The sequence below is a fragment of the Lytechinus variegatus genome, chromosome 15 (genome assembly GCF_018143015.1).
Source record: "Lytechinus variegatus isolate NC3 chromosome 15, Lvar_3.0, whole genome shotgun sequence".
Classification (NCBI taxonomy): domain Eukaryota; kingdom Metazoa; phylum Echinodermata; class Echinoidea; order Temnopleuroida; family Toxopneustidae; genus Lytechinus; species Lytechinus variegatus.
The window spans coordinates 19,341,573-19,360,917 of NC_054754.1; the positions used below are offsets into that span (position 1 = coordinate 19,341,573).

A 19,345-nucleotide genomic window follows, 5' to 3' on the forward strand; every position below is an offset into this window, starting at 1 on the left:
CTGATCATTTCCAATTCATTTTCCAGCATGAAAGAATTTAAAGTTTAAGATGAAACTTGACAGATCCAAGAAAAAGGGGGATCTCAATGGCCTTAGGCCAAGTTCCCAATTAGTTGGCAACTTGTTTTCTATAGCCTTCGCTAGAGTCAAAAGATTACATACACCTGACCATTCTATACAAATTGTTTACTCGCCAAACTTATGAAATATTTAGGGAATATTGGATGGCCTTGAGTGGGATGCGAAGAAATATTGTACGAGCTGAAGAACAATAATGGATGAGTCTGAGACGAATCCCGTATCATTCTTATGTGAGTAAAAATATTTCTACGCATCTCACAAAAATTGGCCATCCAAAATTATTATTATTATTTGGATATCCCCACAAAGCTAAACAAGTGGAATGCCTCTGGCCTTCTCACCTGCATCACACAGTTCAATATAGCAACAGTGCTGACTTTGAAAACTACTCTAACTCGCACAAGATATTCAGTGATACATGGTTACTCTTATGTCCACTTTTTATGAACTAGACCAATAAACTTACAGAGATATGATGGTTATTCAACAAAAAACCCCAACATGGCCAAAGTTCATTGACCTTACATGACCTTTGACCTTGATCATGTGACCTGAAACTCGCACAGGATGTTCAGTGATACTTGATTACTCTTATGTCCAAGTTTCATGAATCAGATCCATAAACTTTCAAAGTTATGATGGTAATTCAACAGATACACCCAATTCGGCCAAAGTTCATTGACCTTTGTCATGTGACCTAAAGTGCGCACAGGATGTTCAGTGATACTTGATTACTCTTATGTCCAAGTTTCATGAATCAGATCCATAAACTTTCAAAGTTATGATGGTAATTCAACAGATGCACCCAATTCGGCCAAAGTTCATTGACCTTTGACCTTGGTCATGTGACCTTAAGTGCGCACAGGATGTTCAGTGATACTTGATTACTCTAATGTCCAAGTTTAACGAACTAGGGCCAATAAACTTTCAAAGTTATGATGGGAATTCAACAGATACCCCCAATTCGGCCAAAGTTCATTGACCCTAAAAGACCTTTGACCTTGGTCATGTGACATAAAACTCATGCAGGATGTTCAGTGATACTTGATTAACCATATGTCCAAGTTTCATGAACTAGGTCCATATATTTTCTAAGTTATGATGAAATTTCAAAAACTTAACCTCAGGTTAAGATTTTGATGTTGATTCCTCCAACATGGTCTAAGTTCATTTACCCTAAATGACCTTTGACCTTGGTCATGTGACATGAAACTCTAATAAGATGTTCAGTAATACTTGATTAACCTTATGGCCAAGTTTCATGATCTAGGTCCATATACTTTCTAAGTTATGATGTCATTTCAAAAACTTAACCTCAGGTTAAGATTTGATGTTGACGCCGCCGCCGTCGGAAAAGCGGCGCCTATAGTCTCACTCTGCTATGCAGGTGAGACAAAAAAGTAACGAAGCAAAAAAAAATGTTTTAATAACCATCATTTATGGCAATCCTGTAAATTATCAGCATGGCACCTGACTATTGTCATTTTTAAAAAAGAAATCTTTGTAATGAGGTAAGATGCGCTAGCGTATAGTGCAAGCGCATTTAAATTCAATAAATTGACGCTCTTTTACCACACCTCCTGGCAACTAATATGCAGTGCAATTTCATTGTGACGTAACAATATCTTCATGCGCACAATCATTTATTAACCAATGATAATCTTATGATTATCATTGATTATATCATTGGTTAATATCTTATTAACCAATGGTTATTTTATTTCTCTAAAATCCTAACATTTGGGAAAATGTTAAAATGTTGATCATGAAATTGATAGACACCCCGTATAGACCTTATGCAAACAGTATAATGTCATAATCCCATAGCCCCCTCCCTCAGAGGACATAGGAATATGTGAAAATGGAGTTGTTAGAGATACCCCAGTTGCACATCACCAATGCATGCAAGGAAATGGCTCCAGCCTCTGAGATGGCGGCATGATGACATCAATGAACAAGGTCTATAGCGGTTAAGACTATATTGGCGTTGACTTGGCAGGCTCATAACAATACGATAAGGGCTTAGTTTGTGTGGGAGGCTTTGAATCAGACTACAAATCTTGGACTTGTAATTTTTCAGAGTCTTGCCTTAATTCTTCTTTTTGATATAAAAAAGAGAGATTGTTCAAGGCGAGACTCGAACCAGCGTAAATGATTCATGAGGTGTAGTCTGACTAAATAAACCCTACTGGGTACTGAGTCTGCCGAATCGATGCCATTATTTAGCCGTCTATAGCACAGATGGCTCAGAAAGGAAAAATGAATGAATATGGGGGGAGAGAGGGCGGCGGAGGCGTGGAGGGGGAGGGATGCGATGAGTCTTACCAGTGAAGTCGTAGCGTATGAAGGAAGGCAGAGAGGCCCTCCATAAACAGGAGGATACTGATGGTCAGGACACCCCATACAGCAAAGATGGCCCAGATGGCAAACGCTCCTACATAGCCGTTCATTCTCAGACCTATAGCCAACATCATGTTCCATAGCACTTCAGACAGCTCTAAAAGAAATAGAGGTTAACAAAAGGCGAGGTTACCTGATAGACCCGACACAGAATCTTTGAAATGTCTGCAATTTTTCAAATCCTGATGACGACCAAAGTGTACTGTTTGAAATGTTAATCAACATTTCTTTTTAGGATGAACAATCAATCAAGAAAGATTACGAACAATAATTTTCAGGATTATTACATGGTGTCTGTAAACTTGACTATACATGTATATGTTGACCATGAAAACATTCAACGATCATCTTAATTTTGGTAGGCTATGTAAGATATATTGCGGCCAATGCCAAAATAATTTTTTATGACGATTAACACCACGACAACCTTAGAGATCATCACAACGACCACAACCATCATGAGCATAGCCACTACCACCAACATAACCAACACTATCATCACTGCCACCATCACCATCGTCGCCATTACCATCTCTGCCACTGTTGCCCCCAACAACATCACGACGTCTACCATCAGCAACACTAGGACATCCTAACTACCAAACACTCACCTCCACTACAATGGCATCACTACTATCACATCCCCATACCAATAGTGTCATCACTACCACCATCACCATCATTGCCACTTCCATCTCTGCCACTGTTGCCCCATTGACATCACTACCTCTACCAACACACCCCAACTACCAAACACTCCTCCACTACCAATGGCATCATTACCACCACTACCATCACATCCCCATACCAATACTGCCATCTCTACAATCATCACCATCATTGCCACTTCCATCTCTGCCACTGTTGTCCCCAACAACATCACCATGTCTACCACCACCAACACTAGGACATCCCAACTACCAAACACTTCCGAGCCTTTCAAGAAAACAAAATTCACTGAGTTTCCCTGATATTCCCTGATGAAGTTTAAAAATTCCCTGATAATTGAATTATTTAAACCCATTTCCAGTGTCGCATGTTTTCTAAGTTGTTGCAGTGAATAACATGTATTTTTAGTATAAAAACAATAATGTAAAACTAATTAGTACCACCATAACCAGTCATTCAATGGATGTTGTTTTGATATGCAAAAAAAAAAACCGTAACAGTCTGACTGACTACCGTGCTTTCGGCTTTTGGGCTGATCAAAATTTCCTGATTCTTTCCTCATTTAAGGCATTTTCCCCAGATTTGAGGTATTTTTAATTAATTCCCTGATTTTTCCTTGACTGGAAAAAAGTAAAATAATTTACCCTGATGGGCTGGGAATCCTGTTACAATCACAACCACTATCCAAACAACCATCAGCAACATAACCACCACTTCCACCTCTTACCGCTATAACCGAACCACCAACAACATTATCATCGGCAACACCATTATCATCATCACTACGATCACTATACCACCCATCATTGCCACAAAGCACCACCACCACAAACATCAGTTCTAGCCTTACCAGCATGGGCCAAGCTGAGAGCCCAGAGTCGTAGATAAGAAGCTGTATGAGAAATACATCCCAGGCAATACTCGATGGTGTGAATAGCTTGGTAGACAAAAGTTTCTCCAAAGTCAAACTGGATGGAAGAAAAAAAATACACGATAATACAAATTACTTATAATTATAATGTACAAAACTATAAAGTCAAATTCTGCGAAAAATCTATTTGTAATCAATTATGCTAATTTATGCATAAAATCAAAATTTTGCTCTAATTAACTAGATATGCCCCTAAAATGCTAACTTTTGGCTCACAGACTCTTTATAGGAATCCGGTCAAATGTACTTATAAAAATAATTCCAAATGACATTTATTTCCTTGTGTACTTCATTGCTTTCTAAATTTCTTATGTATTTTGTTGTTTTCAGCTTTTTATTTTTTATTAGTTTTTCAATGGAAATTGTCCACGAATTTATTTTGACCATAAACAATATAAAATTGATACAAGGAAAAATAATAATGTATTAGTGAATTTTGGCTAAAAACTCTATTTGCATTGGATTTCTACACGAATTCATATTTTTGAGCAACTTTGGGTCTTCATGCACTTACGAAATGTGTAATTTCTGAATCGCGTACCCAGGGATCGTAATTTTAGTCTCAAAAGTTGCACAACACTTGAAAGTAAAAAGTCAGAGAGCTACACGGTCAAAAATTTTGTGCTGCAAACTTATCGCGAAAAATGTCAAGGGGAGAGGCTGAATCAGACTCCCCAGTCTTATAACGGATAAGCTTGCCATTACTCACCTCATCCTTTGGAGAGGTATGCGTAGCACCACTTGTTTCTGCTTCAAGTTCATCATGATGTAACACCTCGGCTGTCTCCTCACTCTTCCCAGACAGCATACGTACATCACGATACATGACAGCCTGGACATACAAATGAATACAGGGGGGTGTTTCACAAAGATTTAAGTATGACTTAGAGTCGCACTTAAATGTCTAGTTGCGCGCAGTATAAAAGGCATGACAGCATTGGTCAGATCATGCCAAGAGGATGTGCACTACTGCGTATTGATCAATAAGATTGCGCGTTGCATATCATGTATGCGTCGACATTTAAGTGCGACCTAAGTCATACTTAAATCTTTGTGAAACACCCCCCAGGACAGATTTATTTAAGCATCAGTACAAGCAAATTCAAATTGCACAAGAAACTCCGTATATATCATCACTGCCATCCAGAACAAGAACATTTCAGTACTTATAAAGCTGAAAATCAGTATTTTGGTGGGGAAATCAGTATTTTCAAAGAAATGCCACAGAACACAGAATTGAAACTTTAGAAATCAGCGTTTCACATGAAACCATCAGAAGTATTCTTGTTTTCAGCATTAATCACTGAAATTTGGTGCTACTGGAAGCTCTGATATACTTGGGGTATGCTGATGTGACAATTAATATAGTACTATCTTGATCGCTTAAAAATTAACCCGTTCGCGACGGCATAGTAGAATAGGTTCTAACACCCCAAACGAGATTAATCAGCCGACCATGTCAAGTTCGAACAGCTCCATTGTTCCGTGCGTGCGAGCTGGATCGTTGATTACAAAAGCGTGTGTGCGATCCACGATGAGTGAATTGATCGATCGATAGTTTTCGCGCATGCGTAGTTCATTTCCTGTTTTGGCTGCACGGAGTTCAGAGCTCACCTGTCGCTCAAGAACTATAATTATGTCCGCACAAAGTGACTTCTTTGAGAATGTATTGTTTGTGATGTGGGTTTTGAAGTTCTTCTTGGACTTTTTCTTTTTGCATATTACTATTATCATAATATTATCATTCTCCCTTCCTTTCTTCTTCCTTTTCTTCTTTTGCGATCTTATTATTATCAAAATTATTATTCTCATTTCTTTTCTTCTCATATTCTTCTTTTTCGATATTCTTCTTATCTTATCTTATCATCCTCATTTCCTTTCTTCTTCTGTTCGATCTGTGTCTCATCTTTTTGTTCTTATACTTCCTATTTATAGACCCCCCCCCTTCTCCCTTGATATAGTCTTGCTTTGTTTCCTCTTGCAAATGAAATCCTCCTTTTTTCCTTTTTCTTTTTTATAATGCTCCCTTTTCCTTTTCTCCTCCTCCTTCTTCTTCACTGATAATTGTGCAATCCTACACCTCCTCCATCTCCTAAGTTTTTTTTTTTCTATTTCCCTTCTATTTATTCTTGTTATGATTTTGCTTGTGCTTCTTCCTTTTCGTTTTTTTTTCTTCGTCGTCTTATCTTCTCTTACCTATTCTCATTCTTTTACTCCCGTCATCCTATTTTGCTTTATTTTGTTCTCTCTCTGTTTTTCTCTTCTTGCAAAATGAAAAAAATGAAGAATATGATATTTCTTTTTAAAAGTATGTCCGCCAAAACATGAATCTTCAAAATATCTTTATATGCATACAAGTAATATTTTCTGAACAAGAAATCATAATCTTCTCGATAGGGAGCAGTTCTTACCAATCCAAAAGTTTGCAAGGTGGTATACGACAATTATTTTGAAGATTATTTATCATTTATCATCCAATTATTTAAGTTAGCCCACCCCATCCCCCATGATCACCATTATCTTCTCCTTTCATCTTTTTTTTCTGTTTCGTCTGCTTTTTTTATGTTATCTTTTTCTTTGTCTTATCATTATTATATTCATAATCTTGATCATTGTTATTGTCAAAATCATTATTATTATTTTTATTATCCGATTGTTATATTTTCTTTTATTATTTGTTATTATCATTGTTAGTGGTGATAGTAATGTTTATAATTGTTATAATTGATATTATGTAAACATTTGAATATTTACATGTAAAGAATAAAAGAATTTAGTTTAATTCGATTGAAAAATATTATTGCTATTGTCATGTTTGTTTGGCGCAGCCCGAAAGAAGAATCAGTTTCGCTGAATGCCATCCCCTCTACCCTCTCTAATCCCCTTACCTCTAGTCAACCTCTACTCTCCTCTATTTTCCCTTTACTTTTTCCCTTCTTTTCAATCAGTAGCTTACGCAGGGGGGGGTAGGGTTCTATTTCATACGAGGCGCTTTTAATCGAAAAAAAAATGTACTACAACACTGCGCAGACAAGTGGGTTATGCTCTCCCTCTCTTCTTCATTTCTTGTTCCGTGCCCCCGGCCCTCTCTCTATTTTTTCCCTTCTTAGTATTATCTCGTCATCACAGAAATATGTCCAAACCCGGCCCTCCAAGCCCAACCCATAATAAAAATAGAACCTATTTTAGGATAGGTGCCCGGCATATTCGGCACATAATCAATTTCAAATGATGTCTAGATTTTACGTCGTCTAGAAATGTTCAACAAAAAACTCCAAATTATTTCCTTAATTCAAAATCCAAAGGAGACGTTGCCATGTATTTGTGTAAAAAAATGAATATTATGTATCACATGATTCTAGTAATTAAATTTGTATTATAAACAAGACATTCTGCCTTTCTTTCATTATCCAAGAATATACAATAAGTCCCTGCAATCCGTTTTATTTATTGTGGATTTACTCAATTCTCAGTTTATTTCACTAGTTTAGAACGTGTGTGGTTATTTTCTTGACATTTATGTGCAAAGGATTTAATGATCAACAAATGATTAGTAATGCATGGAAAAATGCAAGAAAGAATAACATAAGTATATGTTGGACAATTTAAAATGGAAAAAAATGAGTGTGACCAGAAAGACATTTTCGGTTTTGCTGGTAATCTGTTTGTTAGAGATCGGCGGTGAACCAAGGAATTCTCGGTGGAGGGGACTATAAATGCGCTACTTTTTCTTTACTTTTTTTCTGACAAGCAAAGGGGGGAGGAAATAGAGGTCAGCAATGAAATCGCAACCCAAGTTACACCATTACTATTTTATACCCCTTTTTTCTAATTCTAGTGCATATGAATTATATTCCATCGTCTAACCCCCACCCCCCCTATTTGATTCGCCACACTCACTGTCAAATTTTCGGACAATATGATTTGATTACATTTAAGGAACTTTCCTTTTGGAAATTATTATTTCCTGCGTTCACTTTGTTTTAATATACAATTTCGTCAAGATGGAAAAGGACTCTGAAAATGATAACCTGCATTGCCAAAGTAAAATTCTAAAATGTCGCAAGTGTATATAATTTCTCACCCGGTACATTCACCTTTACAGAATTTCGATATATTAAAATAATTCTTATGTTGTATTTCTCCCCTTCCTTTTTCCTTGTAGCCAACAATCCATAAGAGCTCCGATGAAAATACAAATATAACGAGTTAATTAGAGAACTGTAAGAGGAAGAGCGTGCTTAAAAAGAGATACATAGAAAGGCCATTCTCGCCTGCCTAAATATCATATTCCAGCTCATATTGACTGATACATATAATCTCTAATTAATTAATCAATATATTGTCTTTATTAATTAATTCATGTACTGATTGCTTTATCTCATATCTTTATCCAAATTGAGCGTCTGTTATGGTCTATGGAGTACGGCTAAAAATAAAACAAATAACCGAATGGACGTATATATGGAATCACAATATGCTTTATGCCGTTTTTCTCGCACCCTTCTAACAAGCAATTAAAAAAAATAAAACGAGCCGCATGATGATAATGATTAATAATTCATATAATATCCACTAAACATTGTGATCAAGGCGCTCTACTTATTTATTACCCGGCTTACATCAATTTTGTTCCGTGAAAAGCATTATAGGCCTGTTTGCAGACATAAACATAGATATTTTATTTTAATATATTCTGCTTTTCATTCCCTCTATCTTCTCGAATAATATATCCATGGAATGCATATTTACTCCATGCTCTGGATTCCTATCGCATCACATTTTTTATATGCAGGTCAAACCAAACCACGATAACATGCGTCAGAATAAAATCAATCGGGGAAACCTTAGATTTTTCGAATATTCATATAATGAGATTATATGGATAAAACATGCTTCATATACTTTGTACATCGTAAATAACACATATTAGTCTTCATTAGCATGATTATGCCTATGTCACGGTGTTTATCACTCTTTGGTGTTAAACCAAACTGACAAAGGGTGAATTCATCCGTACATCCTTCCCTTTCAAGTCACTCGTTTACATTGTTAGTAAGTTGCAACTTTATTGATCTTCGCTGGATGCCCTTTTGTTATTTTCAAAGGAAAGGGGGCCATGCCTCCATCAATTACCCCATCCGTATCGTTAGAACAAAATAGAGTGTATGTACGATCCGAGGTATTCTCAATAGCCAGCTGTATACACTTTTGTTTAGGATTATAGAAATCGATATCAACTTAAAGTCGTGTACTCTCTTCTAGTTTGATCTAGCTTGATCAGTTCATGAAGTTGAATATTATGACAACCATTTTCAAGAGGCAAAATAATGCACCTAAATGAAAGAAGAAAACAAAAATCGATGTGTTATAAACTGAAATCATGATTTTTTTCTTCCTATATTCTACCAACGGCGCCATTTTGAAACCTCACTAGCAATTTTTTTTGTATTGAGTAGTTTTTATTGACAACTTCAATTCATATACAAAATAAAATATATGTAACAAATAAAACTTTGAAACATAATATTTTCATGAATGTTACAATAAAACACAATGTCAGACATCTTCCAATACATAATTATAAATAACATTGATTATGATATATGCATCAAGAAGAAACTTCTACAGAAAATTCCAACATATTGATTTTTTTCCAGTGTCAAATAAAAAACATAAAAAACATAAGAGAAATTTTCCAAATACAAAAATAAATCATTATTAAAACCTAAACGAATTGAAGCCATCAGCATATATATTTTTGACCCATCACCTCGGCCTCCTCACCCAAATAAATTCAAACACAAACTCAGCCCTTGTCATTACCCCCCCCCCCCCACCCTCCCATGAACACCCCCATCCCCTATCCGGTGGAGAACTGGCTCTGGGCTCCAATACATGGTCTAAGATTTAAGTTTTCCCATTTAGAGAAAGCAATCTAATATAGTATCGATCATGTCGATCGTTTTCGATCTATCGTTGATCATATCAGCGCACGCACGCAGCTCTGCGTGCGTTTTGGGTTGCATTTCGCTGCTCCCATTATTTTCCCTCTCTCTTATTGATTACGGTGTATACGTGGTCCTGCGAAACTGAAAATCATTGAAATCAAGCTTTCATCGCGGCAATGCCCACTGTACGCGAATATTGGACTCTCATCGAAGCATAACTCGTTTTATAATGCTCTATAAACTATAGAAACAAAAGGTAAAAACGTATAACTTTCTGGAATGTGTAGTTTAATTAATGGACATTGTAATTATAACACAGAAAAGGCAGAAACATAGTATGAAATTGTATTTTTAAGGCCTGCAAATGGATTCGAGTAATAGCCTTTGGGGAACCGACTATATACGGCTCCCGTACATGAATGAGTTTTAGGGAACCGTATATAGCCGGCTCCCGTTGGCAACGGGTTAAGAAAGTTTGGGTTGAGCAAGATAGAATATACCAAGTTACCAACCATTAGAGATTAAAAGTTGGTATCAAACACAGATATCTGGGGCCTACTTTACAAAAGTTGTGATCAATCCACCACCATCATCCTCATCATTTATCATTAACATCATCATAATCATTCATCATCTTCATCATCATCACCAACACCAAAACTGCTGGCATCATAGTTATTGTCATCAACACCACCGCTGCCACCATCATCATTATCATCATATTCATCACCGATCATCATCATCACCAACATCTCCATCATCATCATCAACACCATTGTCATCATACTCGTCATCGTCACCTGTCCATCACTGCCACCACCACCACCATAATCATCACCCTCATCATCACCGATCATCATCACCATCACCATCGCCGTCATCATCATAGTCATCACCATCAACACCACCACCACCATGATAATCATCACCCTCATCACTGACCACGATAAATGTGAAGTAACTGACCTTGTTGACTTTCCTGTTATGCTGTGCCCTCATAATCAAAGGTTTAGGCAGCAACATCCATGGGATGCATGCAAAGCCTACGAGGATCAAAAACTTCTGTAGTTCCGCCTGAAAATTTGGAACAAAAAAAAGAAAATAGAATGTGACTTGAGTCAAACATGGCAGTCTGCTGTATATAACTCTTATCGAACAAAGCGGGTGGAGAGTTATGATGAAAGGGCTAAATGGCATTTTAGACCAAAAGGTAATTAGCCCAAATGGTAGTTAGACCAAATGGTAGGTAGACCAAATGGTAACTAGACCAAATGGCAATTTGAACAAATGGCAATTAGACCAATGACAATTAGACAAAATGGCATTTAGACCAAATGTTAATTAGACCAAATGGCAATTAGACCAAAGGGTAATTAGACCAAATGGTAATTAGACCAAGTGGTAGGTAGACCAACTATGATTAGACCATAAGGGTGAGACAAAATGGAAAGCAGTCGAAGCAGGTGTCCACCAATCACGAATTTATCAGTGTCACGAGTCCATTCTTGATCGAGGTTAGGATGAGACTGGATTCACCAAACATACTCTTTGCAAATATACGACATGCCAACCCCAAACCAACAATAGGTCGGCAGGGAAGGTTCTCTGTAAATAGCAAAAATAATACTGTATTCTGGTCTTCAAGAAGCAATTTCTAAAATTTAGTTTAAATGAAAGAATACTTTATACTGCCGAAATTTGATGTAAAGTGAAGGAAAATATGAGATACAAAATTTTCTATGACAGCACTTTTTTCTGGTCTTCTTCAAAGTTTAACCGCGTTTGCACACAGAGCACATCTCATGCTTAAAGGGGAATCCAGCCTTGGCCATAGAATGTTGTGTTGGGAAGGAGAAAAATGAATTAAACAGAATGGTGAAAGTTTGAAAGAAATTGGACAAGCAATAAGAAAGTTATAGCTGCTTTAAAATTGAGATCACTAATACCATGTAGATTTCAAATTGGCAACTGGGTAAGTAAATTATGACAAGGGGCAAGGACAACTTTCCCATCAGGGATTTGTGGTTTTCTCCTACAAGTACCCATTCCCCTGGGGCAATAATCTAAATATAACCCAGGTAGGAGTTGTTTAATGTCCTCATGAAAGAAAAATATAATCTGAAATAAAACTTTGGGGGAAAATGACATTTTAGCCAGAATATGTATTGGAGTACATGGAAGAGTAGTCCTTGCCTTACATCACTATTACATCACATAAGCGGCCAATTTGAAGTCTCCATGAGTATAGTGATTACCAATATTTACAACTTTTTAAAATTCATAACTATCTTGTTATTTGTCTAATTTTGTTAAAATTTTCACCTATCAACTTGTCTGATTTTTCTTTTTCTTATAAGAACAGGTTTTTTTTTGGGTTGGATTCCCCTTTGAGTGCACCCTGAAATTTAGTCTCTTTTTCCTTCATTCTTTGAGGCTCTTGCAATTTCCTCTACATTCAATCAAGTACCTGTGTGGTTTATTTCTAATCAATTTTGACAAGGTATCTGTCCTTTTAAAGCTCAGGATGTCCTTTTTCCAGCTCAATTGAAATCTCAGATTTCATTCTGGGCAACTTATTGTTGGTTTGGGGGGTGGCAGGTCACATAGTAAGCAACAAAGACGTAGACTTTAGAAAAAGTTTTTGGTGGTCGATGCTCGCTTACCTGTCCCTCGAACATTTCCGGATCGGGCGGAGCCATGAGGCCCATATTGATGAGGGTGAGGATGAGACTGGGGGCACCGTGCATGTTATATACGTTGAAGAAGAGCCACTTGTAGAAGATGAGGAAAACCAGGTACCCAAAGATGGACACCATGAAGATTATTTGGGGTACAAACTCGCACCAGATGTTGATGGTTTTCTTGAAGTGGCTGAAAGGTAACGGGTATTTACAACAGCTCATTATCAATTATAATACCGATTTGCCATTCCGAGAAGCATTCTGTATCCTGCACTCGAACAAGGTCCCTGTCACACAAAGTTCACAAATTGATTGTAGCACCGATACTTTGCAATCATTATGTACAACAATAACTTGAACAATCAGTTACTCGGGTTTGTGACACCGGACCCAAATGGATATCATCTTTGCAAGCTGCTGCTGATAATTTCAGTAACAAAATGATATTAATAACAATAATTAGGCTTGGGAGTAAACATCGATTGATCGAATGGTTCCATTGGCATGCCGCCAATCACCAATCGATTAGCAAAATTTACACTAATCAAATGTTCGGCAGATCCCGATTATGACGTTGGGATAACTTGAATACCCAAGTAATAATAACAAAATGACAAAAAACAATGATGACAACGGTTTTTGAATACTTCATACAGGTTTAAAAATGATGTTACTGAGGTAATTTTTCAAAAATTATCAATGATTGTATCACATTCACAGTTACACATCAACATGAAAGCGCTCCGAAAATGTTAATCCCACCCGACCTTGCCCTCGATACACAAAATGAGTCATTGTCTGCGTGCACAAAACAATAAGTAAACACACAACCAGCTCACTGAGCTGATTGGACCTTCGGATAGCCAATGAAACTTTTTTTGGAAACAAAGAAGAAGGCACGTGGTTCCCTTATCAGGAAAGGTCATGACTTCAGAAATAAATTGACCCCTCCCCATCTGTGTGTGTGTGTGTGAGGGAGAGAGAGAGAGAGAAAGATAAGAGTGGGAGCCGGAGAATTCCTTTCATGTTTCAAAACAATGCAACCTTTTTTATATCCCCCTCACACAATGAAAACTACATTCCAACATTAACACGTGCCCGCTTTCACCGGTACTTTCTCGACTAGTCTCCAAAAATAGACCCAGTTATACATGTAGGTTCAAATGATAAAAAATCGTAATTTTGAAAGGTATTTCAAATGAAATATTTTGCAAAATAATTTTTTTAAATACATGTGTAGCATCGTAGGGCAGTGCCACAAGTGGGGGCTGGGACATGGTGTGGGCAAGGGATGAAATTTTTCAAGTGAAATGCTCCACCTGGGGTCAGTCTCAAAGAACATTTCATAAATGAGTTGTTTACGTCTTTGGGCTTTGGACTCGGCTGATCTGGGCTGATTCATTCATATGCAGGGGTGTGGCACTTGGAGGGATGCATGCATAATTCCAGAGTACCAGCATTGATTTAGGAAAGATTTTCATTAGAACAATAAACTGAAAGATTTAATCTCATTTCATGTAGTTTCTTTTGATATAAAAATCATGGAGAAGGGGGAAAGGGGCTACTTTCATTTATGCTAAGCATGTGACTTTGATGGAGATTTCTTCATGGGGGGGGATGTCACCATAAAGTTGGTCAACTATTGTGACTTAAAAGACGTGATTCCAACGAACAATCGAATCATTCGATTATTTTTTCAGGAAATAATCGAATGGTAAAAGTGACAATCGTCCCAGGCCTAACAATAATAATAATAATGGTAATAATATTATCATTAATAATAACAATAAATGATCATATTAATAATACATTGTATTTATATAACAGCACTTTAAATTTTAACAAGGGTTTGAAAGCAATTTACAATTGAATCAACGCACATTAGCAGACATGTACATAGCATATAAAGCAAATTCAAATGATACAGTGGCATACATGTCAAAAAAATCTATTCTCCTGTGTATGTTTGGGTAGTTCATTATCATGTGTCATGCCTTAAAGTTTCATGATTTAATTCTCCCCAGAAATATGTTCTTTTAAGCCAATTTCAAACTATTCCTTATTTTTGACACCCACAGCTTCTTAGGGTTTCAGTTCCATTGTTATGCCTCCTTTCATCCTCATCTTGAGTGAGAATTTGATCAAGAACTGATTTTCAGACGAAGTGAAGAATAGAAAGTGAGGCTACGATGAGCAAAATTTCATTTGCTTAGACATATTTGCCTTATTGGCTGCTTTCCTACTTGGTACTAGGAATTCCCTGGCGCAGGCTCGTCGCAAAGATAGATGTACGTATACAAGGTCAAGTGTTCTTTGGTTCTGAACATTATACATCTGTTGCTTACATATGATTGAAGAGACTGAGGCAAACTCCAAACAACATCTGACTAATTCCAAAAATGACGGACATCTTCATCTTGAAAGAGTTCAGGAAATTGATCTTATTGGCTGCCAGCTGCCAAATCTGAAATAAGATCACATAAAAGCCAATTAAAGGAGAATCCAGCCTTGTTAAAAATGTTTTTTGAAGTGTTTTGTTTAGGAGTTATCTAGTTATCAATGACTATATTACTTTTATTTTGGTAAGGATTGTGTAAAATTACAAAGTACTATTGTCTCATAGCATCCACACTGAATTTTCTACAGGACATATATACATTCATATGAAGTATTTATATATTGTACTATCAATTGAAACTTTTGGAGGGATGTATAACCGTAAGAGAAGCTTTAATCTGGATATCATTGAACCATTTGAAATACTTTCCATATCGTCGGGCGATTTGCCATCGGCATGAATACAATCCGAAGTGTTTTCCTACTTTTCATTATGTATTGAAAGAAATCGTGGTAATCATGATAACGTATGAAGTACTGCATTTTGTCTTTCTTTCCTTTAAACTGTGAAAATTCATAGGCCCAAATTCACAATGGTGGATTCTACATTACCAGTGCTCAAAACCAGGGATAAAGCAGATTTTTCGTATTATCGCCCTTCAAGAATGAATTAAGCACCCTTCATCAAAAGCATACTATCATAGTCATACTTTTCTCAGAGTACATGGTGCAACAAGCGTAATTATGTCTTCAAAAAATTTGCACAGTCCATGATTTCGTACCAATGGACTGATTGAAACCAACTTGAGTATGGGCCATAATGTTTTGATTATAAATGGAGTAGATATATGAAAGTCTTCTATTGAGTTAGACATATGAATATCTACAATCAGGAACACAGCCGAGATCAAGACCAAGACCAGCAAGATGTGGCCTCAACTACATCCCTGTCTGCTCAATGGTCCGTATTCTATTGGGTTTAAAAACAATTAAATTCTGGTCTTAAGTTGTGGCTGAACTATGGACAGCAAATTGTGACAAAAATCTCTAACAGCAGAGGTTTACTGTATCTTTTATTTTTTTATTTATTGATATGTTCATATTCCACAATCATCAAAGTACATTTCGTAATCATGTTTACAATGAAAACAATGCATAACATATGCAGGATTGAAACGTAGCAATGAAATGAAAAAAAAGTGGAGGGGCCTACTAAAAAGCAGAGCTTGTAAAATGTAGACCCCCTATCAAAACACAAATAGAGTAAAATAATCAGCAAAATTCTATAAAATTATATAGATATAAACACTGTAACACAAATGTATTTACACTATATACAAAATTAAATATTGACTTCAAAAAATAATCAACTCATATCACTCTCAAATCATTCTTAACTGTATGGGAAGAATTAATGACATAGTTGTCTTCACTACTGAAGAACTGGGAAAGAGTATAGTAAACATAAGAAACACACAATACAAGGAAAATTTGACATTTTTGGCTTCCCATAATGTTAGCACATTGTTAGACCGAGGTCTTAGTTAAAGGGGAAGTTCACCCTGAAGGAAACTTTGTTGTAAAAATAGCAGAAAAAATAGTAACAAATATTGGTGAAGGTTTGAGGAAATTCCGTTAAAGAGTAAAAAAGTTATTACAGTTCAAAGTTTTGGATTTGTGACGTCATTAACGAGCAGCTGCCCCATGTGTTATGTAATATAAAATGCATGAATTTCCAATTTTGTATGGTTCCTGATGACTTAACTTTGTTTTCTATTCATGATCCAGTGTGAAATGATTTGTCTATTGATATACAAAAGGTACAGTGAAAACCATTTTCAATTTTCTGAGAAAATGACATTTCATTGATTTTTTTACCATTCGCTATGTAGGAATGCTGCTCGCATATGACGTCACAAATTAAATAATTGGAATTCTAATAACTGCTATTTTTACAATAAACTTTTTGTCAGGATGAACTTCCCCTTTAAACCGAGCTTCAGAATACAGGCCCATGTCTTCAAGAGGTGACAAATCAAAAGTACTCACTGGATCGACTCCAAACGGATAAGGATCCGCTCCTTCAAAAGTGGTCTTGGGATCCAAGATAAGGGAAATGTCCTGTTCTAGGAGATGATCACTAAACATGAAAACAACAATAAAAATAGTGCAACATGGTCAAATGTTTGTTCAAGAGTTCATTGCACTTTGTACTATCTTAAAGTTTGATTGATGCACTGCTAACTACCTCAGATAAAAGTTTGTTGCACTGTGTATTATCTTCAATTTAAGTATTTTGCACTGTGTACTAAGTTAGATTAAGGTTAGAGGTACTTTGTACTAACTTAGATTAAAGTTTGTTGCACTGTATACTATCCATAAGCAAACTCAATTATTAAGCAAAAAAGAAAGAAAGAAAGAAGGAAAAATACATAGGCATGCACCCAGGATTAAACCACTTAAACTTTGCTTCATTGTAGTCATACTATTTTCCTTTCTTTCTGTTATTAAACATAGAACAAACATTAGGCTCTGGAGAGAAAAGTATCTGTGTCCAGGGATGGAGTCGAGTCTAGCAGTTTCGAGTCACAAGGACACTGGAAAAACAGGTCGTTCTCTGATAGACTTTGTATACATGACTCAGACCGAAGCCAAGGCCGGCCTTGAACCATTCCTGTTTGTGTTTCAGATGGAACTACTAATAGGCCAGAGAAATGCCTCTTTAAGTCAGTCGAGTCTGATTCACAAGGCCACTAGAAAAAAAATACCCTCTCCTGGAGACTTTGTGTGCGTGACTCGGCCTGCAGCCAAAGCTAGCAAAATGTGGCCTTAAGGCCGGCCTCTTAACCATCCCTGTTAATGGTACATGTTAATACTCACGAGTATCCCGCAGCAGATACATTCCAAGACGATCCAAAAATGTTGAATGATTTGGAGAAGCAGTCATTGTAGATGAAGCCGGTATAAACTGAGAACATGCCCATCATCATCAGTATGTACCTTCCGCCATACACAGTGCCAAACATCTAAAAAGACAAGAAATCACTGATCTCTGAAACAAAATAGGTCTTCATGAAGCCAGCAAAAAGGTTACGCATCGACCTAAAAATGGCCCTGACCCTTTGTCTTGAATCAAATAAACCCTAGAGACTTTATATCATTATCAGCCTTTTTGTTTAACACACTTTTTTCTTCACCAGTTTTACTGAATATATTAAGTTTCAACTTTCATTTATTTATTCAGTCGATTAATAGTGAATTGTCCCTCTGATCTGGGTAAAGCTATATCAACTTTGAGAAGTTTAAATGTACAGTACATTGTATAGAAAATCAAATACTCCTAGAGTAATAATTATTATCTGACACAACATACACTAATCATGACTCAAACATGATATAAAAGGCTGTATTTACCTCATGATGTCTGAGGAGTTGTAAAGCAGTTTCTCTCCCATTACTGACCAGAGTACAAAGAGAAACATGATAAATGAGACTAAGGACTTTAAGACATCACTCAAAGGTCACACTTACAGACCAAAGGGAAACATGATAAATAAAACAAAGGACTTGAAGACATCATCCAAAGGCTACACTTACCTCATGATGGGTCAGGGGCCATACAACTGTTCACTAACCAGAGTCCAAAGAGAAACATGATAAATGAGACTAAGGACTTGACAAAGTTCCAAAGGCCACACTTACCTCATGGTTGGCCAGGGAGGCGTGAAGCTGCTTCTCTCTTACAACAAGCCAGAGACCAAAGAGAAACATGATAAATGAGACAAAGGACTTGACAACATCCCAAAGGCAACACTTACCTCATGGTTGGCCAGGGAGGTGTAAAGCTGCTTCTCTCTCACCACCAGCCAGAGCCCAAAGAGAAACATGATAAATGAGACAAAGGACCTGACAACATCCCAAAGGCAACACTTACCTCATGGTTGGCCAGGGAGGCATGAAGCTGCTTCTCTCTCACCACCAGCCACAGACCAAAGAGAAACATGATGAAGCCATGACCAAGATCACCAAACATGATGGAGAAGAGGAATGGGTAGGTGATAATGGTGAAAGGAGCTGCAGACAGAGACCAAACAAAAGAAACATCACTGCATATGTGGATATTCAACCAATGGTTTTGTGTTTGCTAATTTTGCCCATATCTAAGAAAATCCCTTTCTTTTTATAACCACTAGTGCATTTTATACAGGTACAAGTCATTAACATCATTAACTTTGCTGAAAAAAAATCATGAAAATATGTTTAACAAAATGTTGAGATTTACATTTTTTTGATTT

At 36.7% G+C, this 19,345-nt stretch overlaps 1 protein-coding gene across 1 annotated transcript in view; it reads right to left on the reverse strand.

The window, feature by feature from the left end:
- Positions 1 to 19,345, reverse strand: part of LOC121428854 (V-type proton ATPase 116 kDa subunit a1-like) — a 39,982-nt gene that overhangs the window by 3,645 nt on the left and 16,992 nt on the right. The window contains exons 10-18 of the mRNA XM_041625719.1: positions 18,985 to 19,124; positions 17,931 to 18,076; positions 17,100 to 17,190; positions 15,059 to 15,177; positions 12,696 to 12,903; positions 10,999 to 11,106; positions 4,791 to 4,913; positions 4,001 to 4,118; positions 2,407 to 2,578 (exon numbers count right to left, since the gene is read on the reverse strand). Of these exons, the coding sequence (XP_041481653.1) occupies positions 2,407 to 2,578; positions 4,001 to 4,118; positions 4,791 to 4,913; positions 10,999 to 11,106; positions 12,696 to 12,903; positions 15,059 to 15,177; positions 17,100 to 17,190; positions 17,931 to 18,076; positions 18,985 to 19,124 (1,225 nt within the window). The remainder of the gene's footprint in view (positions 1 to 2,406; positions 2,579 to 4,000; positions 4,119 to 4,790; positions 4,914 to 10,998; positions 11,107 to 12,695; positions 12,904 to 15,058; positions 15,178 to 17,099; positions 17,191 to 17,930; positions 18,077 to 18,984; positions 19,125 to 19,345) is intronic.